At 38.3% G+C, this 25,445-nt stretch overlaps 1 protein-coding gene across 4 annotated transcripts in view; it reads left to right on the forward strand.

Moving 5' to 3' along the window:
* The window catches only part of LOC124881945 (MAM domain-containing glycosylphosphatidylinositol anchor protein 2-like), a 309,655-nt gene that overhangs the window by 260,709 nt on the left and 23,501 nt on the right, over window positions 1–25,445 (forward strand). For all 4 annotated transcript variants that reach the window (XM_047387943.1, XM_047387942.1, XM_047387944.1 and 1 more), the window contains 2 exons: window positions 19,095–19,115; window positions 21,790–21,945. In XM_047387943.1, coding sequence (XP_047243899.1) covers window positions 19,095–19,115; window positions 21,790–21,945 — 177 coding nt within the window. The remainder of the gene's footprint in view (window positions 1–19,094; window positions 19,116–21,789; window positions 21,946–25,445) is intronic.

Genomic DNA, 25,445 nt, shown 5'->3' on the forward strand with positions numbered 1-25,445 from the left:
AAAAAACATGAAGAAATCTAAGGGAACTTAGTATTTTCACAACCACTATGGACCTGATCTTCAAAGATCCCAAATAGAGGGTGCTAAATTGCTTGTACAAACAAATTGCACGTGCGATAAGTGGGCGTGTTGCGTGCGATTTTCAAGGATTGCGCGTGCAATGGGTAAGAAGTGCAAAAGAAGTGCAGACAATCATATTTAAATGAGGGATTAAATGACATTGCATTTCCTACTGGCTGGCTGCTACCGCCCCCAGCAGAACTAGAGGTTCTGCTGCTTTATGTTTGGGGTCCGGACAGAGGCAAAGACTACATTCTGCTTCACCTTTAGTCAAAATATTGAATTACAGGCTATTACGCAGGATGGCAGAGCTGTGTCCAAAGTAGCATGCACCCTCTGCTGACATTGCGCACATGGGGAAGCTGTTCAGTGCTGCATCTGCACCATGGGAGTGAGCACTGACGGGCCTGTTGGGCCACGCCCCTTTTTGACGGTCTATAAAACTAGGTAAAACTCCACCAAATTTTTTTTTTCTTAAATATATGGCAAGAGGAGGCTTTAATCTTCACAAAACAATTCCCCAAATGAGTTTTGCACAAATTCTTTTTAGTTTTACTGCAACTTAAACACAGGCGGTGACATTTTAAGGTACCTCAGACATTGCTGACTCTGTAAACAAAGCGGTACAAAAAGCACCTTTCTCTTTGCAACACCCCCACATGTCTCATATCATAACAAACTAGAGACATTCACCTTTCTAACAAGGTATAACCTGTTTTTCTAGCACCTTCTCTGGTGATGTAATTTGCTTGCACATTACAGTCTGTTGGTTGTTGTCCGCTGGCTGCTAGCTTGCGCGCTGCTCGGTTAGCTTCCAGTTATGTTTGCAACTCTTTCGATGATACACAGGGTAAATGTCTTAACCAAAGGCTATGTCATATGCAGAAAGACTCCTACAATGGAAATCAGCAGTTTTATTTGACCAGATTCCCTCTTATTTCCTTTTTATGAGGTGAAAAACACATTTGGGAAAGTTTTGGCACCCTTCGCAAAACTGTCATTTCCACCTGGCACATTGCCCTTTAAAAGTTTTGTGGAACATATATGCTTCAACTTATTTCCATAGTGTTTTGCAATGTTTATTTAGATAAAACTTTTCACAAATAAATCAGACATAGTAACAGTTACAATAGTGGTTCTACTAGAAAAATGTTCTTTTGTGTCTTACCTTTACACAGGTACCAAAGGTTTGCATATGGGCCTTATAACTATGGAGCTATACTTGATTTATTTAAGGTATGTAATTTCAGGCGGAAATTGGTCTAAAGCCCCTTAGGGCTTAACAGGTTAATTGTGTTGCTCGATGTAACGCACAACAAATTGGCTGATCAACATTAACAATATAAAAGACAAACATGTCTGTCAATAATTTTTTTGAGGTTTGTCTCCCTTGATCTTTTAATTATTTTGAGAAACTCACCGTGTTCTTTTTATTTTGAGAGTATGTGTTTGAAGAGTTCGGAGTTTATCAATAACAGCCACAACCCTGAAGGCAATATTAGCAACATGAAAATATTACTATTTTGTAGGATTTGGATATCTGTATATTATAGCTTTGCTAATTTTAAAACATAACATCACATCACTGTCCTGCAAAAAATTTAAATCAAACATTTATATAAATAAAAATAAAATATTTGCAATGACTTTACTGAATTTGTTTTGCTTGCTTTGCCAATATTTTAACAAAATATAACGTGGTGACACGAAATAATTTTTCACTGTATAAACCATCCCCTAATCACATTTAAACAACGTAATCACACTGATCCAGCTCCAGTTGCTCTGCAATGACACAATGTTATTGTCAGTAATGCAATGTGTTTAGTTTAGTGACAAGGTTAAAGCATACAGGCTTTCTCACCACATGGAATAAGCTGCCTTCAAATGCTGATTTTTCACTTGCTAAGGAGTAATTTTAGCATCCAGTTTGCAAATGGAGGATTGAAGCTGCTGTATAATGTCTTTATTTCTTTCATACTAATTATATTATGAACATCACAGCACAGTGGGTCCTTTACATGATGTGCAATTACAGTAAAAAGGCTGTGCGCTCTTGATCGCTTATGTGTGCACTTCGCCATGATCAGGTTTGTGCACATTAAGCAGCAGATGATCTCACTGAGAGCAATGGTGCGCCAGATGCAAGAAAAAAGGATTGCAAGTTTTAACATTTTATCAGGAGAAATGTCATGGCTTTTGTTTGTGATTGGCTCCAAATCAAACCGTAGATAATTTGAAATATTGTCATAAATTTTTATTATTTCTGTTTTTTGACAACCCAAATCTGTTCACACATGTACAGAAGATTCTCTCTCCCCGTCATCTGTCATTTTATCTATGCCTCCTTCTGGCCAAAGTGACAGCAGACATTTTTACGTCCCAGTTGGCACATGCATTTCAAACGTGCTAAATCTAGACACAAAAAACAGCATCACAATCCGCTTCTGGTTCGATAAATTACATTGCAGGTGGTAAATGATTACATTTGCATTTCCCTCTCCCATAAATTTGTGTGTTTTGGTCATTGTCATATGTTTTTGCATATTCATGAAGGCAAACATGCTAAAAACTTTGCGCTCGCTGTTCCACTGATTTTACACACACTATCCAATTAGCATCTAGATTAGCTTTGTGGACGCAGACAGGTTTGCGTGTGGTTTTGTACACACAAACCTTTTGAAGACCAGGTCCTATGACGATGCTACCAGGCCTCAAGGATAAATTTGTCCTTTTGCCTTTAAGACAGAAGACAAATATAAGATGTTTGAACTGTTTATTGTTAAATGGAGGTTAAAGATGGAGACCAAAGAGAAAACAAATTCTCAAAATATGCAACAGGCTAGTGAGACAAAAGGCTAACCACAAAAACAATGCCTTAATCAGCCAAATAAAGATTTAATGAATTGTACGTATCTATATAAACCTGGTAAGCCTAGTGAATACATGCTATAAAACACTTTATTTTTAAAGAAATAAAATAACAGTTTGCAAGTACAGTTTTATTCTCTGGCTGGGTGGCATGTTGACTGATATACATTGAAAAGGGTGACAGTACCATCCAGAAACCCAGGTACTTGAGATGTGCATTTTCATAAAGTAACTGTTTTCTGTCTGTCACTGCCTGCTGAGATCTTTCTGAGTGGCACTGCTGCAGTTGTGAATAATTCAGTTTCACTGCAACTCATCATGGCTGTTAGGAGAAAGGAGACTTGGAGAAGAGCGGAAGACAGAGAATCAGACAAACTTCACCCCATGGTCTGTGCTAAACCTTAAATTGAAATCAGATTAAATGAATCAAATTAAATTCAGTCAAAAGTGTAAAGAGTTGTGGCTAATTAAGACAGCTAGAGACACTGGAGGATAGACAGAGGAAGCCAAACTGGGGCTGAGGAGAAAAGGGGAAAGACAGAAAAAACAAAGTTAGCTTGGTGTTCAAATCTCCAGTCTGTACAAGGAGAGACTGGACTAATTATCACTCTAGGGGTGCTCTGTTCTCCCACGCGCTCTATAACGTCACTGTATCAGGCCAACACAGGTCTGAGCCAAATTCACTCTGCACTGAAAATGTGTCCCATTAGTCACCCAGCTTGATGGGTGAAATACAGTCCAAGATCGTCTCTGCTATGGGTTCTGTTAAATCATGGTAAGAGAACAAGGACCTGAGGGGCTGCTGTATACAAACAGCCACAGTGCTTTGCTGCATTCAGGGCTTTCCAATCTACAGAAATATAGTGTAGGATTTTTTTTATATATATATTGTAGTTAATCCCTGTGGGGTTCCATCCTATTTCTATAGCTATGTAAATGTACTTAGATATTTTTAGCTGTTCTAATTATTCTTAACTATCTATGTACACATTTATCTTTATATAGTACTTTCAACACAATTGTTGTGGACTATGGACGCCACCCTTCTTATGTATCCTTTACTGATAATCTCTGTGGCTCCAGTTGTATGAATTCAGTTCACTTTCTTTTGGGCTGTCTTGCTGTCGAAGGATGTTTGTACTCATTAAAAAATAATACCCACAGTAAATAACCACACCATACCATTTTTTTTATAAAGGTCTTTAAAACAACCACAGCTGAAAGAAAGCACATCTGGCAAAGAGAAAACAATATACAGTACAGGTACATCCCAAAAATCTAAATATTGCATAAAAGTGCAATATTTTTTGCCAGTCATTTCAGAAAGTAAAACGGTTATTTTATAGAGATTCATTCCACATAGAGCAAAATATTTCAAGCTTTTATTTCTTGTAATTTTGATGATTATGGCTCACAGGTAAAGAAAACCCAAAATTCTGTGTCTCGGAAAATTAGAATATCACATTAAATTAATCAGAAATGGATTTTTAAGCACAAATATCAGGCTTCTGAAAATGCCCACTTCAATGCACTCAATACTTGGTTGGGCCTCTTCTTGCATGAATTACTGCATCAATGTGCCGTGGTATAGAGGCGATCAGCATGTGGTTCTGCGTAGATGTAATGGAAGCCCAGATTATTTTAATTGCTGGCTTCAGGTCATCTCCCTTGTTGGGTATGGTTTCTCTGATGTTCTTCTTGACAACAGCCCATAGAATTTCTATGGGGTTCAGGTCAGGGGAGTTGGCTTGTCAGCAGTGGGAAGCATGAAGTGGCCTAGAATTTTCTGGTAGATTAACTGTGGACTTCAGAAAACACAGTGAACCAACACCAGCAGATGACATGGCACCCCAAACCATCATTGATTGTGGAAACTTCACACTGGACTTAAAGCAACATGGATTCTGTGCCTCTCCACTCTTCCTCCAGACTCTGGGACCTTGATTTCAAAATAAGATGCACAATTTACTTTCATCTGAAAACAGGGCTTTGGACCATTGAGCAACAGTTCAGTTCATTCTCTCCTCAGCCCAGGTAAGACACTTCTGACATTGTCTCAGAAGTGGCTTGACATGACAAATGCGAAATTTGCTAGCCCATGTCTAGTATTCATCTGTGTGTGGTGGCACGTGATGCACTGACTCCAGCCTCAGTTCACTTCTTGTGAATGGATTTAGCTTGACATCCTCCCAAGGCTGTGGTTCTCCCTGTTGCACCTTTTCCTACCACACTTCTTCCTTCCACTCAATTTTCTGTTAATATGCTAGGATACAGAACTCTGTGAACAACCATCTTCTCCAGTAATGACCTTTTGTGGCTCACCCTCCTTGTTAAGGGTGTCAAAGACTGTCTTCTGGAAATCTGTCCAGCTAGCAGTCTTACCCATGATTGTGTAGTCTGTGACCCAGAGTGAGAGGCTTTAAAGGCTTCCGAAACCTTTGCAGGTGTTTAACGTTAATTAACTGGTTAGGGTATGACACTTTAAGTGTCCAATAATTAACTTTTTCAGAGTATTTTAATATTCTGTGACATTGAAATACGGACCTGTAAATACATACGCACACACGCACAAACACACACACACACACACACACACATACATATACAGTATAGACCAAAAGTTTGGACACACCTTCTCATTCAAAGAGTTTTCTTTATTTTCATGACTATGAATATTGTAGCTTCACACTGAAGGCATCAAAACTATGAATTAACACATGTGGAATTATTATTATATACTGAGCAAAAAATAGTGAAACAACTGAAAATATGTCTTATATTCTAGGTTCTTCTGAGTAGCCACCTTTCGCTTTGATTACTGCTCCGCACACTCTTGGCATTCTGTTGATGAGCTTCAAGAGGTAGTCACCTGAAAAGGTTTTCCAACAGTCTTGAAGGAGTTCCCAGAGATGCTTAGCACTTGTTGGCCCTTTTGCCTTCACTCTGTGGTCCAGCTCACCCCAAACCATCTCGATTGGGTTCAGGCCCGGTGACTGTGGAGGCCAGGTCATCTGGCGCAGCACCCCATCACTCTCCTTCTTGGTCAAATAGCCCTTACACAGCCTGGAGGTGTGTTTGGGGTCATTGTCCTGTTGAAAAATAAATGATGGTCCAATTAAACGCAAACCAGATGGAATAGCATGCCGCTGCAAGATGCTGTGGTAGCCATGCTGGTTCACTATGCCTTCAATTTTGAATAAATCCCCAACAGTGTCACCAGCAAAGCACCCCCACACCATCACACCTCCTCCTCCATGCTTCACGGTGGGAACCGGGCATGTAGAGTCCATCCGTTCACCTCTTCTGTGCCGCACAAAGACACAGTGGTTGGAACCAAAGACCTCAAACTTGGACTCATCAGACCAAAGCACAGATTTCCACTGGTCTAATGTCCATTCCTTGTGTTCTTTAGCCCAAACAAGTCTCTTCTGTTTGTTGCCTGTCCTCAGCAGTGGTTTTCCAGCAGCTATTTTACTATGAAGGCGTGATTCACACAGTCTCCTCTTAACAGTTGTTCTAGAAATGTGTCTGCTGCTAGACCTCTGTGTGGCATTGACCTGTTTTCTAATCTGAGTGGCTGTTAACCTGCGATTTCTGAGGCTGGTGACTCGGATGAACTTATTGTCTGCAGCAGAGGTGTCTCTTGGTCTTCCTTTCCTGGGTCGGTCCTCATGTGAGCCAGTTTCTTTGTATCGCTTGGTTTTTGCGACTGCACTTGGGGACACTTTCAAAGTTTTCCTAATTGTTCGGACTGACTGACCTTCATTTCTTAAAGTAATGATGGCCACTCGTTTTTCTTTACATAGCTGCTTTTTTCTTGCCATAATACAAATTCCAACAGTCTTTTCAGTAGGACTATCAGCTGTGTACTGTATCCACCTCCTGCACAACACAACTCATGGTCCCAACCCCATTTATAAGGCTTGAAATCCCACCTGTGAAGTGAAAACCATTTCAGGTGACTACCTCTTGAAGCTCATCAACAGAATGCCAAGAGTGTGCAGAGCAGTAATCAAAGCAAACGGTGGCTACTTTGAAGAACCTAGAATATAAGACATATTTTCAGTTGTTTCACACTTTTTTGTTCAGTATATAATTCCACATGTGTTAATTCATAGTTTTGATGCCTTCAGTGTGAAGCTACAATATCCATAGTCATGAAAATAAAGAAAACTCTTTGAATGAGAAGGTGTGTCCAAACTTTTGGTCTGTACTGTATATATATATATATATATATATATATATATATATATATATATATATATATATATATATATATATATGTATATATTTGTATATATGTATATATATGTATATATATGTATATATACGTATATATGTATATATGTATATATATGACATAATAACAAAAGTACACACATTAAAACCAATTAAAACAGACAAATTCAAACTAAGTTTCTGCTGATTTTGAAAGTCAGAGGGTAAGAATGAGTTTAAAGTCGAGTTTTGAAATTTGGCAGTGAAGGGGCATCTCCAATGAAGAAATGAAGAAGCTTGGAGAGGTATGGCGGGACAAGATCATACAAACCTTAAAATCAAATTACCTTAAAATGGACAGGCAGCCATTGGAGCAGGGCCAGAACAGGGGTGAGGTCTTCAGCTTTATAAGTGCTATTTAAATTACGTGCAGCAGCGTTTTGAACCAGCTGCAGATGAGAGCAAGGACTGACTCACTGCAACATAAAGTCCATTACAGTAATCTAAGAAGGATGAAATAAAAGTGTGGAGTGGCCTGGACAAGAATGATTTCCCTTTTGCCAACCATGATAAAGGCAGGACATCACAATTGCTCTAATTTGGCTGTCCAATTTACTATCACTGTCTAACCTAAAACCTAAATTGGTAACAGTTGGTTTATAAAAAGCTGTTGGTGGTCCCAAATCAACAGTGGTGGACGCACAGGGACCACGTGGTCCAATCATTATCACCTCTGTTTTCTTTTCATTAAAAATGGATAGGAAGTCTCAGTAAGCATCATTTTTAATGTTCGAACAAATTCAAATTCTCAGTTAAATTTAAGTCTGGACTTTGACTGGGTCATTCTAACTTATGAATGTGCTTTCATCATAAGCTTTCTACTGAACTTTTGGCGGCATGGTTAGCATCATTGTCCTTTGGAAGTTGAACCAGTACCTAGGTTCCAAGTCTCTTACAACTCCTCAGGTTTTCTTTTTGCATCGTCTCATGTTTAGTTCCATCCAAATTCCTACCAAATCTGACCCGCTTCCTTGTCCCTGATAAAGAGAAGCATCCCCAAAGCATGATGTTCCCAGTACAATGCTTTATCTTGAAGATGGTGTGTTCAGAGTGATGTTTGAAAACCATATGTCACTTTCCTTCTACTTCACAATTAGATGCTACTTTGTATTGGTCTGAGACAAAAAAACCTCATATCTATAATACATCAAAGATTTTTCTTGTAATGTGACAAATTCCAAGGCATATAAATAATTAAGATGCTATAAGGGTCTGAATGACCCAAAGAGATTCTTTGTGTAACTGTAAAGAGGCTTCATTTGTTTGTTACATTCTGGATAAAAGAACTCAACTTACCGAGCCATTATTGTGATCCACGATGGCAGTATTCTCTGTGACTCAGCAAGAGAGCACAAAAAGCAGTTACTGTCTCAAGCTGCAGAATGAAAAGCAGTTGTGTCATCCAGTTCTGGAGGCTGTTTTAAAATATGCTAAGGTGACAAACTCAGCATATGTTTGGTGTTTCTCATCGCCTCCCTTCTCTCTCATGGTTTTCCCCATTCAGTGCAGGATTTAAAGTTTAAGCTTTATGTCAGCCCTCTCCATACAACAGATTTTTCCTCATATTACACTGCTCAAAAAAATAAAGGGAACACTCAAATAACACATCCTAGATCTGAATGAATAAAATATTCTCATTGAATACTTTGTTCTGCACAAAGTTGAATGTGCTGACAACAAAATCACACAAAAATCATCAATGGAAATCAAATTTATTAACCAATGGAGGCCTGGATTTGGAGTCACACACAAAATTACAGTGGAAAAACACACTACAGGCTGATCCAACTTTGATGTAATGTCCTTAAAACAAGTCAAAATGAGGCTCAGTATTGTGTATGACCTCCCTACAACGCCTGGGCATGCTCCTGATGAGACGGCGGAGGGTATCCTGAGGGATCTCTTCCCAGACCTGGACTATAGCATCTGCCAACTCCTGGACAGTCTGTGGTGCAATGTGATGTTGGTGGATGGAGCGAGACATGATGTCCCAGATGTGCTCAATCAGATTCAGGTCTGGGGAACGGGCGGGCCAGTTCATAGCTTCAATGTCTTCAACTTGCAGGAACTGCTGACACACTCCAGCCACATGACGTCTAGCATTGTCCTGCATTAGGAAGAACCCAGGGCCAACCGCACCAGCATATGGTCTCACAAAGGGTCTGAGGATCTCATCTCGGTACTTAATGGCAGTCCAGCTACCTCTGGCGAGCACATGGTGGGCCGTGCAGCCCTCCAAAGAAATATCACCCCACACCATTACTGACCCACTGCCAAACCGGTCATGATGAAGGATGTTGCAGGCAGCAGATCGCTCTCCACGGTGTCTCCAGACCCTGTCACCTCTGTCACATGCGCTCAGTGTGAACCTGCTTTCATCTGTGAAGACCACAGGGCGCCAGTGGCGAATTTGCCAATCCTGGTGTTCTCTGGCAAATGCCAATCGTCCTGCACGGTGTTGGGCTGTGAGCCCGACCACCATTTGTGGACGTCGGGCCCTCAGACCATCCTCATGGAGTCGGTTTCTAACCGTTTGTGCAGACACATGCACATTTGTGGCCTGCTGGAGGTCATTTTGCAGGTCTCTGGAAGTGCTTGCTAATCACCAAAGATTTCCCCCTGTTGTCTACTACATTTGTACAACAACATGTGAAATTGATTGTCAGTCAGTGTTGCTTCCTAAATGAACAGTTTGATTTCACAGAAGTTTGATTTACTTGGAGTTATATTGTGTTAAGTGTTCCCTTTATTTTTTTGAGCAATGTATATCTTCATACATCTCTTGAGAACGTTGACAGTAACTTGCTTCCTTCTAAGTCTTAAATCAAACCCAGTTTTCTGCTTTTTTGAGGCTGTCACTGTGATGGCTCATAGATACCATATATCTCCACGTAGGTTCTGTGCTGATTTTGAGGTTCTTTGTTCCTGAGAAATCCATTATACCTCTCACAAAAACTTGGTACTTTGAATTTAGATTGTTGGATGTGGTGACCTTAGCTCACAAAAACAAAAACAAAAACTGTAAGATTGGGTATTTAAAAAATACATATTACATCTCTTTTTTAAATACCCAACCTTCCAGTTTATGGAAGCAAATGGTTACCATATTTCAAATGAAAAAGCATTTCAGAAATACGTTTTCATTTTAAGAATGTGGCTGCATTGTTTGACTCATAAATGAAATTAGTTATCAATAATCCTATTTGCATTTTAATTTTCTTCTTCAAGACTGCTCATTCTTTCACTTAATTAAAATGAAAAAGAAAGACATTTGAGATTAATTTTTCAAAATGTACCCCAGCAAATAGATACCAAAATTCAATTTGAAATGTAAAATTTGAAAATGAAAAAGTATTTCCAGAAATGCTTTTCCATTTTAAGAATGTGGCTGTATTGTTTGACTCATAAATGAAATTAGTAATCAATCATCCTATTTGCATTTGCATTTTCTTCTTCAAGACTGCTCATTCCTTCACTAAATTAAAATGAAAAAGAAAAAGACATTTGAGATTTATTTTTTAAAATATGCCCCAGCAAATAGATACCAGAATTCAATTTGAAATGTAAAATTTGAAAATGAAAAAGCATTTCCAGAAATGCTTTTTCATTTTAAGAATGTGGCTGCGTTATTTGACCCATAAATAAAATTAGTAATCAATCATCCTATTTGCATTTGCATTTTGTTCTTCATGACTGCACATTTTATGCCATAATCAAAAAGAAAACAAAGCAGACATTGCTTTTTCGTTTTTGTGGTCTGCCCGCAAAGTACTGCCCAGAACTCGAAAACGAAAAAGCATTCCGAGCTGCGGGCGCAGAAGAGTGACGTCAGCAGCCGCTCTTCCTCAGCTCCCTGCTGACCGAGCTACCCATCTTGTTTGGTGGGAGGCACTGTGCATGTCTGCAGTGCATTACATTGCAAACGTGCCGAGAAATTGATTGAATTGCAGCAGGGCCGAGCTCAATTTGTGGCAGTGGCAGGCAGAACTGGTAGTTCCGGTGGCAGGCTGTGGCATCCTTGTGGCAGCCTTATGGCCTGGGACATCCAGCGTGTTTTTAAGCATTTATTTATATTTTTCTGTGAGTGACGATTCAGAATAGCCGCTCATGCTCTATAATAAACCGGCTGTTTGTGCAATAAATCGTCATCCTTTCAACACGTCACACATACACATAGTGCTATTTATTTTCCATGTCAAGTAAAAACAATCACCTTATGTTATGGGTCTAAAGCTGTTTATTAAGTAATAATCAATAATGAAATCATTATGTAAAGGTAACAGGCTATAACAATAATGACAACCCATTTGCCGATAATCAGCATCAGCTTCCACAAAAACAGCGGCAACCGCATTGGCAAGTTTTACGGCCGGTCTGGCACCTTCTGGCATCCTCGCGGAATCCCGTGCCACCGTGCGGCAAGCTGTGGCAGTTCTGGTGGCAGCTTCGGTGGCTGGCTGTGGCGGAATTGCCACAGCCTGCCACCGAAGCTGCCACCGGAACTGTGGAGCTGTGGCGGAACTTCCAGTTCTGCCTGCCACTGCCACAAATTGAGCTCCGCCCTGCTGCAATTCAATCAATTTCTCGGCACGTTTGCAATGTAATGCAATGCAGACGTACACAGCGCCTCCCACCGAACAAGATGGGTAGCTCAGTCAGCAGGGAGCTGAGGAAGAGCGGCTGCTGACGTCACTCTTCTGCGCCCGCAGCTCAGAATGCTTTTTCGTTTTCGAGTTCTGGGCAGGACTTTGCGGGCAGACCACGAAAACGAAAAAGCAATGTCTGCTTTGTTTTCTTTTTGATTATGGCATAAAATGTGCAGTCACGAAGAAGAAAATGCAAATGCAAATAGGATGATAGATTACTAATTTCATTTATGAGTCAAACAATGCAGCCACATTCTTAAAATGAAAAAGCATTTCTGGAAATGCTTTTTCATTTTCAAATGTTACATTTCAAATTGAATTTTGGTATTTATTTGCTGGGGTACATTTTGAAAAATAAATCTCAAATGTATTTTTCTTTTTCATTTTAATTAAGTGAAAGAATGAGCAGTCTTGAAGAAGAAAATTAAAATGCAAATAGGATTATTGATTACTAATTTCATTTATGAGTCAAACAATGCAGCCACATTCTTAAAATGAAAAAGCATTTCTGAAATGCTTTTTCATTTGAAATATGGTAACGATTTGCCTCCATACCAGTTTTGTTGTTGGGATATGTCAAGATAATCTAAGATCAAACTTTTACCTGATCCAAACTTTAAATATTTGCAAAGTTAGATCATTCAAACACAGAAGACAGTATTTATATAGAAATTTTCCTCTGTAGGTCTATAAAACCTAAAGTAGGTGAAATTGAGTGAAAACGTGGGATTCTCAGTGGTAATTGTTTTTTTTTTATATCTTGTTTTTCCTTAATAATGGTTCTAAAACTTTAATAAAATGCCATACAGTGTAATATTCTCTAGGGTTTTTTTTATGTCTTTGTTTTCATCAATTCTCTGTGGTTTATTATGTTCTATATGGTCTTGCCACTTTTAATTCCTTTGTGTTCAGAGTGTCAGTAAGTAAGGTTGCTATATTAGTTCATTTCCTTAGGTCTGGTTTCTTACTTAGTTCCTGTGTTCTGTTCCCTGTTTATTCTAGTTTATTCCCATAGGTTTGTATTTGTCTTTTTCCCCTTGTTTAAGTTTTTCATTGTGTCTTAGTTCAGCTCCCTCTTTGTTTATTAGTCTACCCTCCCTTGGTCTCCCTGCTTACCTTCTGCCTCAGCTGATCCACATTATCTCCTGATTAACATACTGGCATCACACATCTTCTCCGCACGTCCCTCAGTATTTGAGTTTGCTGTTGGTTTTTGCTCTTCGTTGGATCCCGTGAACGCTCCTTATACTTCCTGTTACACTGTGTGTTATTTCCTGTACACTCAAATATTTTTGCCTGTGACTCTACCTGTGCTACTAATAATAGTAAGAGCTACTTGTCCTTTTCTTGTGTTTCTCCTGTAAGTTTTCAATTATTATTGTTAAATTTTCATCATGCTCATCTCCCATTCCCGTCTGCACTTGAGTCCTACTCCAAAGACACACTGCATAACATACAGTCTCTTCCAATAGAATTCATATATTCAACCTTTTCTCATTTTGTCATGTTATAACCACAGACTTTAATGTATGTATTTAATTGTTTATTTTATGGGGATTTTGTGAGATAATAATTGTGAAGGAGAAGGAAAATTATAAACACTTTCAGTTTTTTTTTCAAATAAAAATCTGAAAACTGTGTTAGGCATTTGTATTCAGCCCCATTTACTCTGATGCAAAATTCATTCCTTGAGTACTAATGCAATGCACTGTACAAGGCGCAACACAGAACTCCTAAAGCTTCTACAAGAGCAAGAACACTGCAGTATTGTGTTTTTTTGTTTTCATAAAATGCCTTCTTCTAAAGAAATGCATCCATAAAATAACAGTTTCCAAGATGACAGGATTAGTGCAACATTTATGTGTATACATTAAATATAAGCAGTTCAGACAGCAGCACGATAACTGGGATTGGAAGAAAGACTGGAAATGGTACATGAGACAGACTAGAAGCAACAACTCCCTGGAGTATTTGTTTGCCTGTCTGCTTCTCATAAATCTCATAAAATCTGAGTTATAGTTGTTTTACAAATCCTTTTTTGCAGAAGTGATGTTAGGTATAACATGCAATTTAGTACCTGTTTACTGTGTACCTCTTGAATGTTGATTGCTGGAAATAGGTACCAGTCCCCGACATAACCCTGAGGAGGTTTAAGCAGGTGTAAAAAATAGATGGATGTAAATTCAGAACTCTTAAGGTTTGCTAATGGGTAAATTTCCTTACCTATCAATATATGAAAGAAAACCGACCCTCACTCCACCAACAACTGCTGCCTTTAGGCTTCTTTATGGTGATCTAAGGTCACCAGCTGTGCTGGGCTGCAACCAAGTGACGTTTCTGTTTGGTTGTTAAGAGCCCGTATCCGGTGCTCTTTTGCTAATTTGGGTTGCTTTGCTTGATATTCTTTAGAAATCAATTCCTGAAGAGCAGGCAGCAGCATTTGTTTGGATTTTAGCCATGTTGCTTGCTGCTTTGAAAAGTCACAAAATATATATGATTTGATGTAGCCTGTTTGTGTTTTTCATGCCTTTTTTATGTCTGTTTTCTACTTGGCAGTCAGTGCAAAGTGGATATATATGGTGTTTCATTGGACAACTCACTGGCTTTCATTATGGTGTCTTATGCACAGTGATGATTTGCACAGCTGATTTTCAGTGGATCTGACCATGGATATCAGTGTCTGAATGCAAAGTCTGTGCAGAGCAGTTCATACTCAGAGCAAGATTTTGGCTAAAGGGTTTGAAAGTGATGTTACCTGAGAAAGATTATTCAGTTAAACTCACCCACTCTGCTGCTGAACTGATGGTTCAAACTGTGCATCACAGAGAATCTTTCGTAGCGTGGATTATGTGAAATCAGTAAAATGACAGAAGAGTCCAAGCAGCCATACAAATGTCTGCTGCTTTTTTATACAAGGGGGGTACCAGTGGGCAGTGATTCCTGCCAAGATGAAGTCAGTGCTTGTATCCGAAAGTACCTCGATTGACCAGTGTCCTTTGGCGGTCACTGAACTCACTTTGTGTTTCAATCAAAATTAGGCACTTTGGATGGAAGTCAATCACGCATCACACAGAAGCTTGTCTTGTCCTCCTAGCTGGAAAATAACAGAACATGGGTCAGTAATGCAGCCAATACAAATTGCTGTTTTGTAGCAGGTAGGTTTGGACATCAGAAAACCTTTATCATGAATTTCTAAATTGTCATTTAGATATTGTTATGCAGGGCTGCAAAATGTTACCCCCATAGCATAACTGTTTAGCTATGAGGCTAACAGTACAGTAAAAGGAAAATCTAAAAATTTCAAGTGGTAAAAATGTTCTGCCTCCTTATTTTGTTTACAAAGACAACCACAAAGTATTTTTTACTGGTTGTTTGCTACCTGTGCTCAGTATTTCTACATGTCCAATTAATAAACATCTGAGGTAATTGACATCAAGATTTTGCAGCTTTTTGGCAGAGAACCCCGTGAATTGACATCTCTCTTTGTACCACCAACCAGTTTCACTCTTTTGTTGTATTATATCTTGCTACGTTTAGGCTTCTTTAAGGTAATCTGAGGTCACCAACTGTGCCAGAGGTCTTAATGTGTAAGATTTAGTGTTGGCTTTGTATGCTGAGTAGATTTTTGTGTAAGCTTATGCTCTGTTTAGTGATAGATTGTTGTTTTCCCTGGTGCTTGTGTTTCCTTTGTTGTCATTTTGTTCCCTTGCTTTCTGGCTTAGTTTTTAGTTTGTATCGCCAGTGTATATTTTATCAGTCAAGCAACACACCACTTTTCAATCACTAATTACCCACCATAGGGTGTAGCCTACACTACTTAGTTCCTTCAGTGCATTGCCAGATCATCCTCTTACTACATATTTCCCCCCACTTTCATGCCAACAGGTTACATGTCTGACATTGGTTTTTCTGTTTGTGTTTTAGAGTTTAAGTTTTGTTTATTAAAGGTTTTGTTTCTGTATTGTAACTTCTCCCTGCATGTGGCGAAGAAAGTCACAGATATTAGCTATTACAACATGCAATATAAAGAAGGTTACCACTGGAGGACATACAAAATAGAGACTTCTCCTGGAGCAACTGTGCTGTCAAAATGTGATTTTAACCTAAAATTACATTTTTGAGGTGTTGTAAACTTTGGGAATCAAAGACAGAGAGATTGAACACAGTCAAGAATTGACATAAGCAAACAAGGAATTCTGAAAACGTAGATAGTCTGCTAAGCACAGGAGTATTTACATGATTCAACTAGAAACCATTTCCATGTCTGCTCATATCATTTCATATCAGGTTAGTCTCTGCTACTGTTACTGTCATATCACTAGGTTGGTGCTTAGCCTATATGTAGCTCTAACCCAACCAATAACACAATTTTCTATTTTCACAAGTGCTGATAAATATTGTCATAGGTCATACACAATAATTAACAAAATATCTACACAGTATTTGTCAGTATTAACATAGGCCAAGTACATATCAACTTTAGGCTTCCTCCAATGTAGCTTACGCGTTTTCACATTAAAAGCTTGTAGAAATACTTACAATGCGATTAATAACAGCTGTGTTTTCTTGTGTGAATGCCACTGATTAATTTCCTACCCAGCTAGACATATGCTGGTCTTGTGCTTTACTGATACACCAAATAAATCTCTATATCAATGTATAAAATGTTCAGTAGCCTAAGGACTCATAATTATGTTTACATTTCTTGTTGGTATCTGGTGTGGGTTTAGTTGTTTTATTCTGTGTTTTTCTGTGTGTCCTGTTGCAGCGTTTCAGGCACACCATATGGAGAAGCTGGTTGCCTACATGTGCCAGGGCAGCTTTACTTTACAAAAAGGATATCCGGAGATGGTATCCTAACTGCTTGATTGATTGATTTTATTTAATAAGGATTGCATCTGCCATCAAAGTAGACATGCTTTTTCTGATATTGCTGCATGTGTTGCTTTGGTTACACTCACTGTCCAACAAGATAACCGGTGGGTTCTCTTGGGGACTTCAAGCTCCTTGTCGTAATCAAACATTGTTAATGTGTCTAAAAATCTAAATCCTTACTGAAGATGTTAACATTAGCATACTCTACCAGCTTTAGCAGAACTATAGTTCATTTCGACCAATGTGGGATACACCTACATGTTTGTACATCGCTTCAGTTAACTCAGTAAAATGGCTGAATTCATATAATTCCCATTAAATGTAGGAAACAAATGAACAACCTTAGCATAGAAAAAACATTATAAATTAGCTCTCTTGGGCATGTTTCAGACCAATGCTTTAATTAACAGACATGCATTTCTGAGGACTCATATAAATTCGAACTTATGTTTTCAGGTTTTGAAAATAGAAAAACAATTGACTGAAACATGTTTAATGTTTCAAGCACTCTAAAGTCTGGAGTAGGTCTTCAGTGTAAAATTATTGCATTTCCGTTTTTTATTCATATTCATTATTCTCTTGATGATGGAAGTAACATTTTCTGTGCATATGCGGTTTGGAGAGAGTGCTTGCATACACAAGAGTAGTTAAGAAGCCTCGGGGCCTGTTTACTGCTCAGCTTGAGCTTCTCAGTGGGGGGAAGACATTGCTTGAGCAGACACATTAATCTGGACTCAGGCACAGAGCGTCAGCCAAGAGAAGCTGCAGGTAAGAAATATGACAACAAAACATACTTTCTTAACCGCAGTGTCGGAAAGAGGAAGGAGTTTGTGTTGAGGTGGGGGGTGCAGGAAGGATTTGGGAGGAGGCGAGGGAAGTTGTGGGGAAAAAAAAGTTGAGGGGGAAGAAGAGAGTGCAAGAGAGAGGCAGAGTTTTTTTCAAAAAGCTCTGCATCCTTTCTGCAAGCCCGAGGCCGTAAGTTGTCACTTAAAACATTTTCTCCGCCACAGCTCCGATGATTTCCTGCCCCTCTGTAATTTGTGTCTCTTTCTGCAGCCCAGTAGGTTCAATAAAAAGCAGTGATTGTTGGGATGCAGGTGTATTTGACATGAAACATTATTAGGATGAGGGCACACAGTGAAAGTGGAGGTTCCCATGCAGTTTCTTTTCTGTGAGTTGTTTTTCTCTTCTCACAGGTAACATACATTTCCATTTGCAACACAATAAACATAAATCTCTAGTTCAGTTGCTGCTTTAAAAACATAGCACTTCAATGCTTCTCCACACTTTAGTGCATGTTTTCTTTTGTAGGAATGATTTGTTATTTCATTCTTTAATTGGTTGGATTAAAATCAATTCCCTTTTGCACAGAAAGGTTTCATAAATCACACAGCAACATGGTTTTGTTGCAAAGCTGATGTTTCTCATCTATTCAGCTAGTCACCAATCGATCATGAAAATGCTCATGAATCTTCTGGACAGGTTAAATGGTATTTAATCTGCAAAAAGTGAAGTGCCAACTAACTGGCTTGTTGCAACTCTGCGTTACGCTCTTGACCTTTATGTGTTTGCTTCAGCGGTAGCCTTTTAAATTATCATTGAACAAGGCACTGAACCATGCTTCAGGTGAACAGAATGCAAACAAAATCTCAAATGTTTGAGAGGCCAAAACCCAGGAACATTTAGTCTACAAGTTTCTAAAATGATGGCTGTGTAAACACAGACAAGATGTTCCATAGAGGTCACTAGCTACCACAGTAATGATTAAGTCATTTTTAGGATTTATTGGCTCCTAAATGGATGTGTAAAATAGGCTTAGCTTTCTAAATGGAAGTCACCTTGGACAAGAACATCAGTGGTGCCGGTAAATGGCAGTAATGATAAGCGGCTGCGTTATGAGTTTATTAATGTGATCACGCTGTCTTCCTAATCCTGTCTTTTACATTAGATAACAGTCAGAGAATGATTGCTGCCACCTTTTCTTTTTGAAATCCCAGACATATCTTTTTGCTTTGCTCGATAATCAGTATGCTATGTTGAAGAGGACTGATGCAGCCCTTTTATATTGTTCATCTGTTGTGAAATTATGGTTTCACTCATTCCTGGGCTTTATTTTACATATGCAGACTTCCCAGCTCTGCAACACACCAGGAGTTGACAGGATGAAAGTACATCAGCTATATGTATATTGTGTATCATTCTGTACTCGAATCTACAGTGAAGCACACAAGCAAAGTATTTTGAAGTTCACTAAGCTGGTGTGTTTCTACATGTCTGTATATTTATTTTAAAAATGCCTCAAGTAATGACAGAGTGCTTTGATCTCCTGTGCTAACGAATGTCTCTGGTAATTCTCCTCCACAGCTCCCATCAACCCTCACCTGAGTAAGTAACATTCTCTCTCTACCGTTTGCAAGAGTCTCTAAAAGCTTCAGCATGGCTAGATTCTAGAGGTGCAATGATTCTAATATAACAAACAAGATGTTGGCTTCATGAGAGTCAAGATTTTACCAACATTTTGGGAAAACTGAATCACAGTTTTTATCGTCACATTCAACGTCATAGAATATTCTATTATTATCAATCCTGCAGCAGTTATGAGCATACATTATTTTCATACACATAAAGAAATAACAAAATATGCTGAATGTACGCTTTAGATAGATAAATCTAATTTATTTCAAATGTATTTAGATTTCTCATACTATACTGGCAATATCCTTGAAAAATGCCGTTGGCAAGTATGGAAATGTTTTATCAGCATTGCATTTTCACTAGAGTAATACATCAGAATACATAAATCTAGATATTAAAGTATTTTTTTTCTTTGTTTTGTGATTATGTATTTTAAACTGAGAAATGTGTAAATTTTTCTTTTTTGGCATATTAAGCACAACTGAAATTATATTCATCAAACTACATTGCTACACAATAAAATACACATTTTGGACAAAGTCACATGCTGATAGCAACTAGATAGCGCCTACCAATAAAGATGTCTCTCTAACAAGGAATATTGTGGTGTTTTAATATCATTGCACCTTATTTTCATCCCACAGAGAACAGTTTTATATAAAACTATTTACTAATTGCAAAACTTTCCATGAGAAAATGTTGTGAGGTTCAGATGATGTTATTTGATTTGTTGGGTCTCTAAAAGTCTACACTTTAAGTCCTTCCTTGGTATTGGCCTTTTCTCTTTTCTGCATCCTGCCATTAAAGGACAAGTGTTTTGTCTTATTTGTAGATTCAGGTTATCTTGAACTCTGGTTCATCAGTAAGTGTTGAGCAATATTACAGTTTAATATTCAAATAATAGAATAGATAAATATTCCAGGAGCAAAATAGTTCATTTTGGATAAAATATTTGCACATGGCTTTTAATTTTTGTGCATATTTCCTCTTCTTTGAGCATGTTTCTGTGTGTGCTGACATGCTTTAATCTTTAGCCTCATTTGTTGTACATTTGTATACGTAAAACTTTACAAATTTACAGCTTAAGAATCCATTCTTAATCATTGTTTACTGTACTATGGTTTACTGCTGTGTGTAGCCGCTGTTATATATTTATAAACAGCCGCTTTATATTTTGGTGGGTGTTTACACAAACATTGCCAGCACAATAACAAACATCCTAATCACTGGCATCATTATCCAAATCCCTGTATGGGACTATCTTACCTGAACGTCTTCTCTTACGACCCTCAATCCTTTGCCTATTCTCTGAATCCTCGCTTCCCTCTCGGGTGCAGGAGGCAGAAATATTTAGTTTAGCTTAGAGCAGATGGGGGCGTTAATGTCTCGCACCAGCCCTCCGTTTAAATCTGTCTGCCTGTGAGGAAAAAGAGTGCCTCTAACCGTAGCTCCGTCCTCTCCTTCTCCTGCTTCGCTCTCTCTGAGCATCTGTGCCCTCTTCCCTTCCTTAGTCGATCCACCCACTCTGTACCTCTGTCTATGTTACCTCCATTACCTGAGTAAAAGCTGCAGATCCTACTCCTCGCAAGGTCACCACTCCAAGCTGCTCCTGGCCATGTTTTAATATTTCAATGAATATTTATCAACGCACATGCCTACATCCTGCATCTAAATGCTCCCCATTTACTATCTCTTTGAGGACATTGCTTAGCGCTGCCATGTCCTCTGGTTATGTGTTTAGCTTTGTTTGTTTTACGGATTTAATGGAGGTTTCGACACCACCGATCCCGCTGCTCCGCCCTCAATAAACCAAAACATGGCAATTTTTTCTTTTGCGTGGGATTTCGGACTATTCATTAGTATACTCACTGTTAGACGTTCCCGTCAAAGTGGCTCATCATAACCTCATATAAGAGTTACAATTACCCTTTCATTCCATTTCATTCTCTCGGCACACTCCACTTTTTAAAACGAATTGCTGTCAAAGGGGCAAGGAGAGTTGCAGAGGAAAAAGCAAAGCGGGGGACTCAGTAGCTCCACCTGCAGAGCATCCTTAAAGATGAAGTGTGATTGAGATTATGTCAATTCTCAAACTGATTACATACAGAGTGTGTGCAAAACAGGCCTTTCTGAGCCTCCAAGGACAATCATCTCATTTTCCTTACTTTCAGTAATGTCACAAGAACAGATTTTAACTGTGTCAAACCCTTGCAAAAAGCATAAAAATAATGTTTCCACATGAGACTTGTGTTCAGTTCAATATTTTTCCTTGAGGCTGAGTGCCTGAGTAATGGCATGCCTTTTACTCTCACACAATTTCCATAAGTTTTTTAGCGTCCTCTCTGCATCATCATACTAGACTGCCTGTCATGTCATTGTTGAAAACATTCAGTGGTGCATTCTCTACTGTCACACAGAGGTCACATCTTAATTTAGAAATCCTTTGCACCACATTTCATGATGTAATTAGGCCTTAGATTTTTGTATGTACTCCTGAGACTGAAGCACTACAGGAAAGCTCATAAATATACAGCAGGCATCTTGCAGTTCACATGTATCCCTGTAGCTTCCAGGCAGTTTGTACAGTTCTCAGCTCTCTTTGTGATAATATCAACACCCGGATGTGCTCTTTGCTGATCTCCAGGGGAGTTCCACTGCAGCTTTGAGGAAGAGCCAATCTGCATGTTTACCCAGGACAAAAACGATGATTTTGATTGGACGAGGCACAGCGCCGCCACCCGCGACACAAAGTACACACCCAACACTGGCCCCAGCACCGACCACACTGGGTCTAAGCAGGGTAAATGCTTTAATTTTTGCATGTTTTCTGAATTTTCTCTCAAAAAGTGACTTTACAGTTTCAGAGAATAAAAAGATCGGCATACAATATGTTTGGAAATGTAGCTACTTTTATTACCTTTATTTCTTCACACACTGCAGTGTCTCTAAAATCTGAGAAAGAGAATCATATTTACAACAATCTATCTTTACAGTAACATTGAAGAAATCTTTCAGTTTTATTGCTGTTTGCTTTTCTTTATAATTGTTTCATCTAATTTAGATTGTACAGACACATCACTGAGAAACCATAAAATGCAGCACTGAGTTTATATGATTATTTTTCTGAATACAGGATCCTCCATGCACTTTTGGCAGCTTGCTGACAGTGCATAAATAAAACCACAGAAGTGTCTCTGAGGTCACAAATGATGACACATATCAGATAGAAATACACTTATTATTGCTGTTTTTTGGTACAAAAAAAAATAAATAAATAATACATAATGAAGTGGTTCTGCCCACACATCATCATTCTGACTGCTCATTGTCATTTTACAACAAGCTTGCATCTCCTACAAGGATAAGCCACAGAATACATCAGTAAGATTTAGAGGCTAAAGCGAAGTGACAGAATTATAATCAGCACCTTTCTGAAAGGTTCAGACATTTTATTTCTAGGAATTTAAAATGATTGCAAAATGCCAACCTTTTTTCTCTTTCTGTGCAGTTTATAAACTATGCTGGTACTCAAGAAAAGTGCTTTATTACATTTTCTTTTTGCTATCCTTCTATGTTTTTTTTTTGGAGCATACACAGTATATAACTGAATTCTAGAATTTTTGCTATGTTTTTTTAGCTTTAAATCTCTGAGATTAAAGCGGGATCATGATCTTGGAGCCATTAATGAAGTCGGCGACAATATAAGTATGCTTTGATTGACAGAACATGTGAAATGTACAGTTGATACTAGTGAACATTTGTAGAAGATGCCACTCTATACGAAAATTAAAGTTTCTAGCCATTAAAACATGTATTTCTTGAACCAGATGTTCAGTTGAAACCAAATATTTACATACACTGTATATAAAGTCACTGTTACTGTATGACATTAAATCGGAATAAATGTTTCCTGTTTTAGATCTGTTAAAATTACCCAAATTATTTCTATTGGCTAAATGCCAGAATATCAGACAGAGCATTTGTTAGGGAACTTTTTATTACTTCTTCTTTGGCACTGTTAGAATTGATAGAAGAAATCACAAACTGTATAGAAAAATAGCAAAATAGCAGTAGGAATGTTTTTAGACCTAAAAAAAGCATTTGATACTGTTGATTACAGTACATTATTTGTTAAACTTGAAAAGTATGGCCTAGGGGAATTGGGTTGGCTAAAAGGTACTTAATGAACAAACAACAGTTTGTACAAGTTGGTGAACACAAATCATTAGTCAGGGAAATTAGGTGTGGAGTACCACAGGGGTCAGTTTTAGGACCAAAGTTAGTTATATTGTACATTAATGACATATGCAAGGTCAGTCAGTCAGTCATTTTCTACCGCTTATTCCATAGTGGGTCGCAGGGGAGCTGGTGCCTATCTCCAGCAGTCTATGGGCAAGAGGCAGGGTACACCCTGGACAAGTCGCCAGTCCATCACAGGGCAACACACAAACAACCATGCACACACTCATTCATACACCTAAGGGCAATTTAGAGTGACCAATTAACCTAACAGGCATGTCTTTGGACTGTGGGAGGAAGCCAGAGTACCCGGTGAGAACCCACGCATGCACAGGGAGAACATGCAAACTCCATGCAGAAAGACCCCCAGTCAGGAATCGAACCCAGGACCTTCTTGCTGCAAGGCAACAGCGCTACCAACTGCACCACCGTGCAGCCACATATGCAAAGTATCAAATTATTGAAACTTATACTGTTTGCAGATGATACAAATATTTTGTGTATTGGAAAAAGTCACGACAGAAATAAACCATTAATTTAATTAATCATTAAACCTGAGTAAAACAAAGATTATACTTTTTAGAAGGCATAAAACAGGAGCTAATGTGGAACTAAAAGTTGAAAACACACAAATAGAACAAGTAAATGAATAAAATTAAAAATAAAAATAAAATTTCTTGGTGTAAATCTGGACTGCAAATTCTGCTGGAACCCTCATGTAAATATGTAAGAACAAACCTGGCAAAACGCACAGCAATTCTTGGACCAATACGCTATAGTCTGGATTGCAAATAACTATATATACTATAACTCGTCAATGTTTTTACCATACCTATTCTGTTGTGTAGAGGTCTGGGGAGATAGTTACAAAAGTACTTTACAGTAGATACGCACACTTCAGAAAAAAGCAATAAGGATAATACACAAAGTAGGATCCAAAGAACATACAAACCTATTATTTTTAAAATCATGTACAGTGAAATTTCTGGATTTAGTTAAATATAAAACAGCACAGATAATGTACAAAGCAAGATATAATCTATTGCCAAACAATATTTAGGAAATGTTCGCAGAAAGAGATGCTGAATATAATCTAAGAGGAGATATGAATTTCAAAAAATTAAAAATAAACAACAATGAAAAGTATGTGCATATCAAGCTTGGATAGAAAGGTTAAGCACAGTACAAACATGAATATATTCAAAAAAGGTATAACAAAATCCTTCTAAATAGGTATATGGACGTTAAATACTATGGGACATCACGAGATGGTCTAGGTATCTATACTGCTTTAAACCATCTTTTTAAATTAAATGGATGCAATATATTTTCATTGACAGGGATATTTATGTATTATTTGAACTTTCATAAAACATATAGTTCATAATGTATATTACAGATGTATATATAAAGCAACATAAAGACAAGATTACGGTTTGGAAACGCACACAGGGTGAAACCTTCATGTCAAGAGAAATGTCCTGGGGTTTGATGACACTAAAATGTCAATGTTGTGGAATAGTCACTGACATTATGTAGAAAATGAGGCAATACTGAAGCAACATTTCAAGACATCAGTCAAGAATTTAAAGCTTGGGCACAAATGAGTTTTTTCAAATTGACAATGATCGTAACCATGCCACTAAATCAGTTACAAAGTGGTGCAAAAACATCAAAGCCAACTGTTAGGAGTGGTCATCACAATGCCCTGATCTCAATCCCATCAATCCCTTATGACCCTGACTCAGTTACACCAATTGGGAATGGGCCCAAATTCCAGCAAACTCTTAGCTCATTTTCCACCGAAAGCCCCAGGAAAAGGAATCCTGGGGATTTGGTGCCTTCTGTTTCCAATGCTCAGAAAGGCCACAGACAATTTATTTCAATCAGCCTCACGTATAACTTTTGGGGAGGTGGTGCGGAAAACTGCATTACGCCTTCCGTCCAGCAAATGACCTTTCTGCTCTACTCCTTTTAAAAGATTTTTAGTTAATAAATAATTTTTTGTTTCAACTGATGAATGATAGTAGATGAGAAGCTATAGATTTTTACAATGGAGTT

This window comes from Girardinichthys multiradiatus, chromosome 15, assembly GCF_021462225.1.
Source record: "Girardinichthys multiradiatus isolate DD_20200921_A chromosome 15, DD_fGirMul_XY1, whole genome shotgun sequence".
Lineage (NCBI taxonomy): Eukaryota > Metazoa > Chordata > Actinopteri > Cyprinodontiformes > Goodeidae > Girardinichthys > Girardinichthys multiradiatus.